The sequence below is a fragment of the Pan paniscus genome, chromosome 2 (assembly GCF_029289425.2).
Source record: "Pan paniscus chromosome 2, NHGRI_mPanPan1-v2.0_pri, whole genome shotgun sequence".
Classification (NCBI taxonomy): Eukaryota; Metazoa; Chordata; class Mammalia; order Primates; family Hominidae; genus Pan; species Pan paniscus.
Genome location: NC_085926.1, coordinates 183548443 through 183563864, shown reverse-complemented (window position 1 = coordinate 183563864; position 15422 = coordinate 183548443). Strand labels below are relative to the sequence as shown.

The 15422-nt window shown below is 41.9% G+C and overlaps 1 protein-coding gene across 8 annotated transcripts in view; it reads left to right on the top strand.

Annotated features, from left to right (window-relative positions):
* IGF2BP2 (insulin like growth factor 2 mRNA binding protein 2) overlaps positions 1-15422 on the top strand; it is a 181033-nt gene that overhangs the window by 125473 nt on the left and 40138 nt on the right. For 6 of the 8 annotated variants that reach the window (XM_034957852.3, XM_034957853.3, XM_034957850.3 and 3 more), the window contains 5 exons: positions 901-949; positions 2583-2634; positions 6479-6542; positions 9299-9571; positions 11734-11868. In XM_034957852.3, the coding sequence (XP_034813743.1) occupies positions 901-949; positions 2583-2634; positions 6479-6542; positions 9299-9571; positions 11734-11868 (573 nt within the window). Of the gene's footprint in view, positions 1-900; positions 950-2582; positions 2635-6012; positions 6065-6478; positions 6543-9298; positions 9572-11733; positions 11869-15422 lie in introns of all 8 variants that reach the window. The other 2 variants (XM_063602633.1, XM_063602634.1) reach the window with 1 other exon arrangement.

Genomic DNA, 15422 nt, shown 5'->3' with positions numbered 1-15422 from the left:
GTATTTAAATTATTATTATTATTATTATTATTATTATTGTTATTATTTTAGCTTGTTGGGATTTCTTGGGTTTTTCATTTGTTTTTTGTTTTTTTCCAAAGTAATTGAAAACCTTAAAACATGCTCATGAGGCCAGTGTGGTGGCTCACGCCTGTAATCCCAAAACTTTGGGAGGCCGAGGCAGGCGGATCACTTGAGGTCAGGAGTTCGAGACCAGCCTGGCCAACATGTTGAAATCCCATCTCTACTAAAAATGCAAAAATTAGCCAAGTGTGGTGGCACATGCCTGTAATCCCAGCTACTTGGGAGGCTGAGGCAGGAGAATCACTTGAGCCTGGGAGGCAGAGGTTGCAGTGCGCCAAGGTCACACCACTGCACTCCAGCCTGGATGACAGAGTGAGACCCCTTCTTAAAAAACAAACAAACAAACAACAACAAAAAACCCACAAAAATTAGGTGTGGTGGTGGGCACCTGTAATCCCAGCTATTCGGGAGGCTGAAGCAGGAGAATCGCTTGAACCCGGGAGGCAGAGGTTGCAGTGAGCCAAGATCGTGCCACTGCACTCCAGCCTGGATGACAGAGCAGGACTCTGTCTTAAAAATCCCAGCTATTTGGGAGGCTGAGGCAGGAGAATCGCTTGAACCTGGGAGGCAGAGGTTGCAGTGAGCCGAGACCGCACCACCTGTACTCCAGCCTTGGCGACAGAGCGAGACTCTGGCTCGAAAAAAAAACAACAACAAAAAAACTATGCTCATGATTCACAGTAGGAATTTTTTGTTGATGCCATGGTGAACACAGTGAGAAAACAAATTCAAATGACGGGTTTAAGCCGGTTTTTATTATTTGCTGTAGTTTGTGTCCTGGAGAAAGTGTTATAGTCTGTGGTTTTATCTTTACAGGAGCAGGAAAATTCAGATTCGAAACATCCCTCCTCACCTGCAGTGGGAGGTAAGCCAGTGTCAATTTTTAATGGGTTGATGAGACTTTTCTCCCTTCTTTAGTTCCATTTTACATTTAGGAATTAGAGGGCCTCAGTGTTTCCCACAAAGCTTCTGGGTCCTGCCTCTTTCTTTTCAGTACCCTGATGTATGTGATCTGTAATGAGTTTGGGGTCATATTTGTTTCTTTCATAGAATGTGTACTTTGATCCCTCATGTTCTGTCTTTTCAAGTACCATGCTACCAAGCACCAGCAAATAAGCCAAGAAACAAAATACATACCTGGTTGTGATTTGTATCTCATGGTTTGTTGGTTTGTATGTTTGAGACAGTGTCTCACTTTGTCACCCAGGCTGGAGTGCAGTGGCCCAATCATGGCTCATTGCAGCCGGGTCCAGGGATCTTCCTACCTCATCTTCCCACCCCAGCCTCCTCAGTAGCTGGGACTCTGGATGCATGCCACCACGCCCGGCTAATTTTTGTATTTTTTGTAGAGATGAGGTTTTGCTATGTTGTCCAGGCTGGCCTCGAACTCTTAGGTTCAAGCAATCCACCTGCCTTGTATCTCATGATTTTTAAAAAGATTTTTATCTTTCCAGATTATAATTTGAAAAAAAAGTGAATGAAAAGGCAACAAAAGTAGAAAGGTCTTTGTTGGTTTTAGCAGAATTTTTTGTTTGTTTTGAATTAGTTGCTGTGACAGTTAAGGTATGTTTTCAGAGTTGTAAAGCTTATAAGATTTCTACCTTAAAATAAAGTAAGAATATGAGGAGTGGCCTTATTGTGATTTAAAAACAAACTGCCTCATATTTTATTCCCCACCCAAAGAAAACACAGTGCCTTAAAGGAAACAATGTTTTATCTAATGTTTTTATTACTAAAAAAAAAAAAAAAAGCACGATTATTGCCTGGGCGTGATGGCTCACGCCTGTAAATCCCAGCACTTCGGAGGCCAAGGCAGGAGGATCACTTGAGGTCAGGAGTTTGAGACCAGCATGACCAACATGGTGAAACCACGTCTCTACTAAAAATACAAAAATTAGCCAGGCATGGTGACAGGCATCTGTAGTCCCAGCTACTCGGGAGGCTGAGGCAGGAGAGTGGCTGCACTGGAACCCAGGAGATGGAGGTTGCTGTGAGCCGAGATGGTGCCACTGCACTCCAGCATGGGTGACAGAGGGAGACTCCATCTCAAACAAAACAAAACAAAAAACCTGATTATTATGGAACATTTCAAACATACACATCCTATTACCTTGTAAAATGAAGAGATCCTTGTAAAAGAATTGTTAAATATTTCAAGAAAGTGGAGTGAGTCTTGTACTTTATTCTGCTTCTCATTGTAAGAGTAGTGTGTTCCAACCATCATGATGAATGTGATTGTTAACAGTTACTAAGACTCTGAAATTCTGCTGTGTAACCTTAGTGAACAGATTATTTGGGAGCCAATAAGCGAATGTAGGTCCCATATATTTGTTCAGTTCTAACTGTTTTTATGGAAGACCTGAGATATCAATTTAATTAGATTATTCCTATAACCATCTTTTTTTTCCTTTAATTTGTTTGCTGGGGGATATCACTGTAGTATTTTTTGTACATATGATCTTGCCTTCCCATTCTGACATGGAAGCTTTCTCTTTTAGGTGTTGGATGGACTTTTGGCTCAATATGGGACAGTGGAGAATGTGGAACAAGGTAATAAGTGAGGAAGCCTTTTGGGTTTTGGAGAGAGAGATTATCTGTTATTTCTTATAGGTTAGGTCAACTCCAGAGAGAAATAGTAAGTTCATATTTCTTTGAAATAAGCTTCCTAGAGTATATGTATTTACATCTATGTAAGATGTATCTTACATAGATGTGAGAGATATCTGTCTCTTTCTATCTATGTCTATGTAGTTTGCCTTTTCGAGGAATATTATTTACAAGCTGTTTCTCATATACTGTGCAGTGTGCTCAAGCACTGACAAACGCTGTCAGGCTAGGGTAAGCTTAATTCACTTAGGAGTAATTGGATTTACATGGTTGCTACTTTCCTTTTCCTGGATAAGAAAAACAGATCCCTAATGTCTTGGACTGAGTGTTACCCAATGAATAGGACTCCTATACCAATAATCCCTTGAAGTGCTTGTGAATTGCAGACTCCTAGGGCTTACTGTAGACCTGCTGAGTAAGAGTCTTGCAGGGAAGAGCTCGTGAATCTATATTTTAAAAAGCACCCGAGGCCGGGCGTGGTGGCTCACACCTGTAATCCCAGCACTTTGTGACGCCCAGGTGGGCAGATCACATGAGGCCAGGAGTTCAAGACCAGCCTGGCCAACATGGCAAAACCCCATCTCTACTAAAAATACAAAATTAGCCAGGTATGGTGACACATGCCTGTAATCCCAGCTACTTGGAAGGCTGAGGCACGAGAATCGCTTGAGCCCAGGAGGTGGTTGCAGTGAACCGAGATTACACCACTGAACTCCAGCCTGGGTGACAGAGTGAGACTTTGTCTCAAAACAAACAAACAAAAACCCTGAAGTGATTTTTGTGTACACTCAAGTTTGAAAACACCTGTCTCAAGAGCAGTGCTGCAAATGCCCAGAAGATACTTTTCTTCCTGCCAACCTCTTTTTTATCTTCTAAAGCATGAAATACTATGATTTTTAAAAGGAAAACAGTGGTACCTAAAGCTGATATCTTATCTAGCTCTTTAAGAGTCCCAGAAAAGTAGATTCCAAACTCCTGATGTGACAGGCAATAATATGTGATAAAGATTATTTTTGCCTTGACCTAGAAAACAGAATGTAAATTCAGTCATTTACTGACTGCGAACCCTTGAAAAAGTCACGTAGCCTCACTGACTCAGTATGCACAAGTGTAAAATTGAGAGAGAAATTTCTACCCTTCCTCTATCACTGGATAGTTGTGGTACCCAAAGAGAACCTGTATAAGGCATTTGGAGACAGCAGAGTCATACGTAAGCTGAAGGGATTGTTCAGGTTCACTTAGGAAAAATTGCAAACAACCCATTTTCTTGTATATCATCTATTCTGCTAGTTTAATAGTTTTAAAGCAGTAATTATTCAGATATTATTCAGTTTATGCTGCTGTCTGCCCATGCCCAAAGGTGAAGAGAAAGAGCTCAGAAAGAAGACATGATTTATAAGGATTCTATTTCTTAGTTCTTATTTCCTTCGACATGGAAAGAAGACCCCCCCTGCTTTTTTTTTTGAGGCGGAGTCTCACTCTGTCACCCCGGCTGGAGTGCAGGAGCACGATCTCTACTCCCTGCAACCTCCACCTCCTGGGTTCAAGCAATTCTTGTGCCTCAGCCTCCCTAGTAGCTGGGATTATAGGTGAGCGCCACCATGCCTGGCTAATTTTTGTAGTTTTAGTAGAGACAGGGTTTCACCGTGTTGGCCAGGCTGGCATCAAACTCCTGGCCTCAAGTGATCCACCCACCTTGGCCTCCCAGAGTGCTGGGATCACAGGCGTGAGCCACCGTGCCTGGCAGAAAAGAAGACATTCTAATGATTGGGTGTTGTAGGCAAGATGGTCTTGCAGACATGAACCTGTAAAAGTTACCAGTTAAGATTATATTATAAACTGAGGACAATGTACGCAAGAAAAATATATTCCAGGTCCCTGGGGCAGTTTATAGGTCCTAGGGCAGCTGTGTGCTGGAGACCCCCCAGTTTCCAGCTGCCTAACAACAACAGGATAGAACTGTTGGGCTATTGTTTTGTCCTGTTACATGAGTGATTCCTGATTCAGCAGGAAAATATTTTCAGTAGAGTTTTAGGCAACTTTATAGAACTTTCATGCCCAGTGAAATAAATTATTTGAATGGAGCTTAGCTCGTCACAGAATCAAAGAACTGCCTGATTTCCTGAAGACTAACATCTTTGAAGAACAGAGCATATGACTAAGAAGTGAGCACAGAATCTGAGAATCCTAATGGATAGCTTTATTCAGGAGGTTCAAACCCAGCCCTTTCTGGGAGTCTACAGCCTTATCTGTAGCACTAGAAAGCAGCAAATATGAAACCTTTTTAGCATTCTCTGTGTCAGCACTGAGAGAGGACAGTAATGTGCTACACCTCCCCTGTTTTGCACTGTGAGGACTTCTGTGGGTTAAGTGTGAATTAAAGCGTGCTATGAACACTCCAGGCCAAGGCCAGAGCTGGGCTCGGGTTTATTACATGTAATTCTCAGTGGCAGCTCTTTCTGAGCATTACATACAACTCCCTGCAACCCATAAAGGCTGCAGCTGCTTTCAAGTTATTTAACAAACAGTATTTTTAACAGTAGTCCTTAAGCTCTTTGGGGTCTCAGGTCCCTTTGCAAATCTTGTAAAATAACAAGAAAAATTCACATTTCTACAAGTTTGAATCATTTTGGAGGGGTTTATAGAATTCTTGAAGCTCAAGCATGGGTCCAGTGTAAAGAATCGTATATTATAGAGTTTTATTATTACTTTGGACAGCAGCTTTATCATAATTTTCTTGAATTATCTTTAACTTAATGTTGTTGTTAACTCCAAACTCCCAACAGCTTAAATCTTTTAAAGGGAAGAATTGATCTAGTCACCTTTGTTTTGGGAAACATATATTTTTGGTGTTTAAGTTTACTGGCTTGGATTGAGAAAGTTTTCTCTGGCATTTGAATTTATTTTTAATTTCTAACTGTAGAAGAAGAGGCAAGAAATTATGATCTAAGACAAGACAACTCACAAGAGTAATCCCTTATTAGCCAATCATAGAGTTTATACTTTCTCTTTTAGCCAAGTAATTAGAATTGTCAGTTTTATTTATTAGATTTAACTCACACAGTCAAAGAGTTCAGTCAAAGGGAAACAAAAATAGTGATGGTTCAACCTTGTCAGTGAATGAATAATTTAAATTAAAATATTTTCTTATTGTTTTATATGTATATCCAATTATTTAAGAATTAATGCAAATTATAATTAAAACTCATACCTTGATAGTGATGTAATAAATTGATACAAACTTCTAGGAGACCAGTCTGAAAATATGCATTAAAAAGCATCATGTTCTTTTACTGCATTACTTTTCTTCTGTGATTTTAGCCTAAAGAAGTAATTCAGAAGAACACACAATCCAGTGATGTTTGCAACAAAGGTGATTTTTAGCAACACTATTTAGACTAGCAAATAGTGGGAACAGCCTACTTACCAACAACTGGGGAATGGTTAGGCAAGTCATGGTACATTTGACTCACTGCAATTTTATATAGACATTAAAAATGAAAAATACAAAGAAAATGTACTGATACAAAATACTCATATAAAAGTGTTTATAAAATATGTGGAAAATATAGTTCTGAGTTGTTCATACGATTGATTACAAATGTGTTATATACAATTGATTACAAATTACTGTGAACTCAGATGAATAAACGTAGAGATGCAGATAACTGTGGAGCCAGTGTGATGAGGGTTTTATGCATTTTTCTCTAAAGTTTGTCTGTTTACGTTAAGCCAGAGGGTGACAGCACTTTTTCCTATGACAGTGTAGTTTTTGCCTTTTCTCTAGTCAACACAGACACAGAAACCGCCGTTGTCAACGTCACATATGCAACAAGAGAAGAAGCAAAAATGTAAGCAGATTTGGGCTTATTTCTGTTTAAATTTATTTGTTTTTATCTTTGAATTCCATTGAGTTCTGTGTTTTTAAATGTTTTCTAAAAAGATGCAGATCTGTGAGCTGGATATGTGCCACCTTTGACATACCCATGGAGCTCCACGGCATCTGAGCCACCTTTGACATATTGGTAGAGCTCCAGGGTGTTCCTGCCATCTTTGACATGTCAGTGGAGCTCCAGGACATTCATACCAGGATATTTGTGGATTGTGTAGAGACTTGAAAAATGTTGAGCCTTGGCATCAAAACCAAGATGGGAGCTGTGTCTTGACATGATCGGGAATAGAGGGCACCATACCTGTGACACTGTGTCCCCTAGACTCTGCTTTGCCAAACACTTGGGACCACTTTTACCTAGAGCTTCCTCCATGCACTGTGAAGAGGCAGCACAAGCCTATACCAAAACATCAATTTTGTGTGTGTAACATTAAGAGGGAATCCACCTCAGTGAGAGCAGCAGCCGAGAGAATTGTCTGAGAGTGGTTACTCAATAGCACCTGGTTTGGGTTCTTTTCTCCAATCCCCATCCTCTTTCCAGTGCCCATTCATTACTTCAGGGATGGTTAATTTTGAGCTTAGCTGTTAATGGACATGAGATCAAGTCTCTTAAAAAACAATGAGGCCAGGCATGGTGGCTCATGCCTGTAATCCCAGCATTTTGGGCAAGGCCAGAGGATTGCTTGAGCCCAGTAGTTTGAGACCAACCTGGGCAACATAGGGAGACCCAGTCTCTACAAAAAAACAATTTAAAAATTAACTGGGAATGGTGGCTTGCACCTGTAGTTCCAGCTACTTGGGAGGCTAAGGCAGGAGGATCACTTGAGCCCAGGATGGTAAGGCTGCAGTAAGCTGTGATTGCACCACTACCATCCAGCCTGGGCAACGGAGCAAGACCCTGCCTCTCAAAACAACAACAGCCGGATGTGGTGGCACATGCTTATAATCCCAGCTACTTGGGAGGGTGAGGATTATTTGAAGCCAGGACTTTGAGACCAGCCTGGGCAAAATAATGAGACCCCCATCTCTAAAAGAACAACAAAAACAAGTTCCTTTTTTGTAGGAGGTCTTTAAAGTGCCTGTCAGGTCATTATAACTAGAATTATGGTCACATTTGGTCTTGCTTTATGGGTGTGGCATAACCTTGGCTATACATCCCAGGATTATAGTGTTCTTTTTCAACATACAAAGATATTTAACCCATTTTCATACTGCTAGTTTTCAAAATGTTAATTTTGCATTGAAAAAGGTAATGGTTCAGGCCAGGCGTGGTGGCTCATGCCTGTAATCCCAGCCCTTTGGGAGGCCGAGGTGGGCAGATCAACTGAGGCTGGGAGTTCGAGACCAGCCTGACCAACATGGAGAAACCCCATCTCTACTAAAAATGCAAAATTAGCCGGGCATGGTGGCGCATGCCTGTAATCCCAGCTACTCGGGAGGCTGAGGCAAGAGAATCACTTGAACTTGGGAGGCGGAGGTTGCAGTGAGCCGAGATCGCGCCATCGCACTCCAGCCTGGTCAATAAGGGCGAAACTCTGTCTCAAAAAAAAAAAAAAAGAAAAAGGTAATAGTTCATTTAGTGTTAACTTTACCTTGTACACGTTTGTAAGTGGAGATACACCAACAACTCAACTCCACAGCCCTTATCTAGCTGCTGCTTGGGTGGACCTCTGTACATGATATTACTTTATTGCTTTTATTAAATTCAAAAGGTGCTGCTTCGTAATAAATTTACAAGTCCTAGACATTAACCTAGTAAAATTGGGTTAGTGCTACTAAAAATATGTGAAAAGGATAGTGTATTTCATGTGTCATTTTAAGAATATAATAGTGGTATATCATTTATCCCCTATCAAATTGATAAATATCTTTAAATAACAGCGCTCTGTGCATTTGAAGATTCAAGGACACAAATGCTCTCTCCTAAACTGCTATGGGATCATAAATGTTGAAACCATTCCAGGGGCCCACTGGGCAATAGTTAACAATTCTACTAGGAATTTGTCCTGTGTGCAAAGTTGTAGTTGCAAAGATGCCGATGGTGACACTGTGTGTAACTGTAAAAGGTTGGATACAACAGATATCTAACTATAAAGGATCAGTTGCAAAAACTATGGTAAATCAATAGAATGTTAAACAGTCATTAAAAATTGTACTGATACTGCAGTTGAGTCATGTGTAAATTATACTGAAAGCTACTTAGTGACATTGAAAAATGTTTTAGAATATTAACTGTTTTTTAAAGGTTAGAAAATAGTATGTACAATATTAACCCATTTTTATAAGCAATAATATGTTTATATTTAAGAAAGACAGTAAAGATAGTGGATTAGGATTTTATTTGCACTTACATATTTCTGAATTTTCAATAATATGTATGATGATTAAAATGAGAAAAAAATGAGTCATAATTTTATACTGATATTTATAAGAGTTTTCGATAAGGGGGAAATGGCCTTGAGTGGTGGAGAAACCAGGCTGTAATGTTGGATACGAAGCCTGACCAGGCTGATCCGTTGTGATTACTTGTTTAACTGTTAACCGCAAGCCCTGAGGGAGCAGAGATGGTGTCTGTCTTGCTCACCACTGTATGTTCAGTGCCTGGCATGGCACCATATAGGCACCTATTAAATGGGAGTGAATGAACCAGTCTTGCGGGAGGGTCTTTCTTGATGTTGGTTTCTGACGAAGCTCCCCTGTCCTGCTGCATTTCAGAGCCATGGAGAAGCTAAGCGGGCATCAGTTTGAGAACTACTCCTTCAAGATTTCCTACATCCCGGATGAAGAGGTGAGCTCCCCTTCGCCCCCTCAGCGAGCCCAGCGTGGGGACCACTCTTCCCGGGAGCAAGGCCACGCCCCTGGGGGCACTTCTCAGGCCAGACAGATTGATTTCCCGCTGCGGATCCTGGTCCCCACCCAGTTTGTTGGTGCCATCATCGGAAAGGAGGGCTTGACCATAAAGAACATCACTAAGCAGACCCAGTCCCGGTACGTGCCTGTGGGGCTTCCTTTGCTTCCTTCTGAGGGGTCCCCTGCGTGCTGGTGGGTCTCAGCCACTCTTAGGTCACAATTGCTTACATCAGCAGTGGGGGGCTGTGCTGTAAGAGACAGTGGCTTCTTTCAACAGGACTACTAACAGACTAACATCAAGCTGGGGGCTGTGACAAGCTTTCATGCTGAGAGGCTAAAAGTTCATAAAGAGGGTACTGATAACCTCACAGCCAGGACTGTTCCTGTAAGCGAACTAATGCTTATGGATGCATCGATTTCTACAAAAGCAGAGGTTTGGAGCTCTGCGGGATCCTAGAACCCACTCATCATAGCTCTTCCTCTTCCCCTGAGTCAGAGCCCTGGGGGTGGCCATTCTTGTGACAACATAGGTAGTCTCACAAAGAAGTGGGTGAGTCACTGCCACGTCAAGCAAGAAATAAAGCACACTGGCCTTCTGTTTAGTTTCCTCCCTGTTCAAGGAGACTGAACTGATTGTAAGAGTTGGTGAATAAAATGTCTTATGGAATTGTTGATTTTTGTATCTTCCTAAGACTGTAGCATGATGTAATAAAGCAAGCTCGGGACTTGAAAACAAAGACTTATGTTCAAGTTGTAGCACTTTAAATGGTTTTGTGATCTTGGAAAAGATGTTAACCTCTCTGAGCATCAATTGCCTCTTCTATAAAAAGAGGGTTCTGGCTGGGCACCCTCTGTATTACAGAGACTCATCCCTGTAATCCCAGCACTTGGGAGGCGGAAGCAGGGGGATCATCTGAGGTCAGGAGTTCGAGACCAGCCTGGCTAACATGGTGAAACCCCGTCTCTACTAAAAATACAAAAATCAGCCAGGTGTGGTGGCTCACGCCTGTAATCCCAGCTACTCTGGAGGCTGAGGCAGGAGAATCACTTGAACCCAGGAGGCGGAGGTTGCAGTGAGCCGAGATGGCGCCACTGCACTCCAGCCTGGGCAACAGAGTGAAACTCCATCTCTAAATAAATAAATAAATAGAGGGTTCCTGTCTGTTTTGCCAGGATTATTATGACAATTAGCACAATCAGGGAGATTGAGTGAAATAATTAATATGAAAGTACTTAAATTGCAAAGCACCCAATTACTGACACATAATAATTATTTACATGGGCTGGTACACTTTATTCAGGTCATTCAGTGGGTGTCTTGTAACCTGAAAGAGAAATGCTATTTTCTTCAGAATGTCTTATTTATCCCCAAATAATAGACACTGATATGGATGAGTCTGGAGTGCCACATCTTAGAAGTGAGGAAATAGAGAGGGAAGTTACTGTTTGGTATCCTTTTATTTTAAAATCAGCCCTGGCTTTTCCTCCAAGTTCACTGTGAAAGTGACTTTTATTTGTGTCTTTTTGTGCAAAAATTGTGTAAGGTGGCTTGAAAAAAAAATGTAACAAGTTTAAATAGAAGTGGGGTTAGCTCTCAAAGTGTGTGCCCATTTTTTAGACGTCAACCAAAGACTTGGCTCTAGGCTTTCTAACAACCAAAGTAAAAAGGATATAATCAGTTATGTAATTTTGAAAGTTAACAGAAACAGGTAGGACCACAACTACCCAAAGAAGTCTGATAAAGTCATCAAGCTTTTGAGCCATTAGTCTTAATGGCAGGCTGCCAATGGAAAGGAAACCAAAAACTTAGGCAGAGAGAGGGCATGCCTCTGTTTTCTATCCACACTCAAATACATAAAGCTTGCTTGAATTTGGTGTTTGGATTTGGATTAACATATGGCTTTTAAAAGCTGCAATCAGTTCAGAGACCGGCACTGTGCCAATGTGCAGTATTATCCTTCTCACTTTACTCTTCACTTCTGCAGTCATTTGAAAGACTACACAAAATACTTCATTTACCAAACTGGCTTCATTACTGAGTTGGCTTAGCGCCTTTGTCCTACAGCACTCCTGTAAGAACCGTTCCCTTCTAAATGAAGCTGCAAATAATTAAAATTTGGCACAAGACCCCCTGCACTGCTTGCCTCCTTCTTGGAGAATGGCGCTGATTGCAGACGTGCTGATGACGCCTCCTTGTCTGTCTGTGTCCTTGCTGTACACGGGTTGGTGTGACGCTTTCTTGGGACTAGGGTCCTATCCAGATGACCTTGTAATCATGGCTCCTGATTCTTTTCCTACAGGGTAGATATCCATAGAAAAGAGAACTCTGGAGCTGCAGAGAAGCCTGTCACCATCCATGCCACCCCAGAGGGGACTTCTGAAGCATGCCGCATGATTCTTGAAATCATGCAGAAAGAGGCAGATGAGACCAAACTGTAAGTTTGCATGCAATGCCCAGATCACTCAACAGAGAAATAGATTCTCCCTCATTTAACCCAAGAGGTTTTTTTTTAAAAACTCCAAATCTGTTACTCAGTAACAGAGGCAGGGAGGGATTATGTTTAAGAAATTTGTTCCCAAGTAGAATACAGTGGGAAGTAGATCTTTTGCATTTACATATGGCTGTCTCTTCACTTGCGTGTCTCTCGGTGATTTTAATGCTTCTATCACCCATTGATAGTAATTATTGGGAGGAACATACAGACTCATGCTGTCCAATAGAACTTTCTGCAATGATAGAAATGTTCTATATCTGCACTGTTCAATAGGTTAGCCACTAGCCACATGTTGCTATTGAGTATTTGAAATGTGGCTAGTACAGTGGAAGAACTGAGTGTTTTATTTTTTTACGCAGAGTTTGGTAGCCATGTGTATAGCTAATGCCCATTGAATTGGACAGTGCAAGTGTAGAATGTATGTTGTCACCAAAGCTATCATTTATTGTCCTGGAAAAGGTTTCTCCCACCATGCTTCTAAACTGTTTGCACTCTTAACATTGGATTACATTTCCTTAAGTAGTAGAAACTAGTTTCCACATGGCTGCTTTATTCTTCTTCCACTTTTTTCTTCTATCTGTCCTTCCTCCTCACTACCCCCCTCTCCTTTTTTTTTTTTTTTAAGACAGAGTCTCACTCTGTTGCCCTAGGCTGGAGTGCAGTAGCGCAACCTTGTCTCACGGCAACCTCCGCCTCCTGGGTTCAAGTGATTCTCCTGCCTCAGCCTCCCGAGTAGCTGGGATTACAGGCGTGCGCCACCATGCCCAGCTAATTTTTGTACTTTTAGAAGAGACAAGGTCTCACCATGTTGGCCAGGCTAGTCTCGAACTCCTGACCTCAAATGATCTGCCCACCTCATCCTCCCAAAGTGCTGGGATTACAGGCATGAGCCACCGTGTCCAGCCCTTTCCCCTTATTTTATGAAGTAATTATAGGATTCCACAGTGTAATGAGGGTTGTCCCAGTTTGAATGACAAGTACAGTTCTTACCAAACAAATTAACTTTGTATTATAAATGAATGAGTGGTGATGGAATAGATAATACAATAAAAATAGACTTTCATGCTGGGTGCAGTGGCTCATACCTATAATCTCAGTGCTTTGGGAGGCCAAGGTAGGAAGATCACTGGAGGCTAGGAGTTTGAGACCAGGCTGGGCAACATAGTGAGACCTCCATCTCTACAAAAAATTTAAAAAATTAGTTAGACCTGGTGGTGTATACCTGTAGTCTCGGCTACTCAGGAGGCTGAGGCAGAATTGCTTGAGCCTAAGAATTTGAGCAATGAGCTATGATTGCATCACCACACTCCAGTTTGGGTGACAGAGCACCACCCTGTCCCTAAAAAAAGAAAAAGTAGATTTTCAGTTTGGCAAAATCTGTTTGTGGGTAGCGGTGGCAGTTTTATAGAGAAGTAGTGAGGGATGAATCAAATAATGTCAAACATGAGTGTTCCAAAACCAAGAAGATGAAAATGGTCCTTAAAAGAACATTACAAATCTATTCTTAGATTTCATAAGAGACTCTATCCTTTCTATTATGAATTATTTATTCTACTTGGGCTTTTGAAATCCCCCAAATGCCACAGTTTAATTTGAAAAAGACATTTCTCATCCAAGTTCCTGGGAACTTAGTAAATAATACTTTTCTGGATTCCTTTTTTTTTTTTTTTTTTTTTTGAGACGGAGTTTCACTCCTGTCGCCCAGGCTGGAGTACAATGGCATGATCTCGGCTCACTGCAACCTCCTGTCTCCCGGGTTCAAGCAATTCTCCTGCCTCAGGCTCCCGAGCAGCTGGGATTACAGGCGCCTGCCACCACACCTGGCTAATTTTTGTAATTTTAGTAGAGACAGGGTTTCACCATGTTGCCCAGGCTGGTCTCGAACTCCTGACCTCAGGTGATCCACCCGCCTTGGCCTCCCAATGTGCTGGGATTACAGGCATGAGCCACTGCGCCCAGCCATCTTCCTTGATTCTTCAACCTAGGTGCAAACAACTTAATAAAATTCTAAATTAGTCAAAAAGACTAATTTACAACTTGGGCTTTTATGTTTTCATGTAGAGCCAAGATAGAGTTTGAATATCTTAGAAAAAAAAATTTTCAGTGCCTACACTGTGCTAATCACTGCTGGAGGTTGAGGCTACAACCATGAGCAGGACTTGGTTCCTGCTTTTTTTTTTTTCCTTCCCCACATACCATTTTTCACCCATTGGTTCCTGCTTTGATGGAGCAGTCCAGTGGGAGAGACACTCATTAAACAATGAGTAATTACACCAATAAGTAATTAAGTGCAGCTATAAGAAATGCTACAGTGAGGCTGGACGTGGTGACTCACGCCTGTAATCCCAGCACTTTGGGAGGCTGAAGCGGGTGGATCACTTGAGGCCAGGAGTTCGAGACCAGCCTGTCCAACATATAGTGAAACCCTGTCTCTACTAAAAATACAAAAATTAGCTGGGTGTGGTGGCACATGCCTGAAGTCCCAGCTACTTGGGAAGCTGAGGCAGGGGAATCTCTTGAACCTGGGAGGTGGAGGTTGCAGTGAGCCGAGATCGCGCCACTGCACTCCAGCCTGGGCGACAGAGCGAGGCTCCATTTCAAAACAAGAAAAGAAAAAAAAAAAGAAATTCTACAGTGGAAGAATGTAGTATCCAACGATGACATGTAACTGAAGGTCCTAATGAGGGTTTTAGGGGGACAAAGATTTGGGGGTTTCAGAGAATGCCTCCCTGTGTAGGTGACAGAGCCCTGAAGGGACTGAATAAGAGGTAGAAGATGTAGGAGAACAGAGATCCTAAACTTTCTTTTTGTTCATTTACCAAATATTTATTGAGCAGTCACTATGTGCCAGACACTATTCTATGTGCCAGGAACTCAGCAGTGAACAAAGCTGACAAAGATGCCCACCCACTGAAAGTTACATTCTAATGCAGCTTCTTCAAGCACCCTCTTTATTTTGAGGCAGTAGTAATGCATCTGTTAGGTGCTTTTGGTCTTCAAGCAACAGAAAATACAAGTGGTATAACCAATAAGAAAAGGATGTCATGTCACATAACAAGAAGTCCTAAGGCACACGGCTCCAAGGTCAGTTGAATCATGGGCCCAGAGACCCAGAACATTTTTCTGCTCTACATTCCTCAGCATGTCTCACGTTCCCTTGGTTATAATAGGATGGCTATAGTGATTTCAGATGTGCATTCCCACAAAAAAGTTACAAATTGAGGGAGAGGGCATCCCTTCCTTGTGTCCTTTTTTCAGAAAACTTCTTTAAAAGTTGTGGTTTAACAACCATAACATAAAATTTACTGTCTTGGCTGGGCATGGTGTCTCACGCCTGTAATCCCAGCACTTTGGGAGGCTGAGGCAAGGTGGATCACTTGAGTCAGGAGTTTGAGATCGGCCTGGCCAACATGGTAAAACCTCGTCTCTACTAAAAATACAAAAATTAGCCAGGTGTGGGGGTGGACACCTGTAGTCCCAGCTACTTGGGAGGC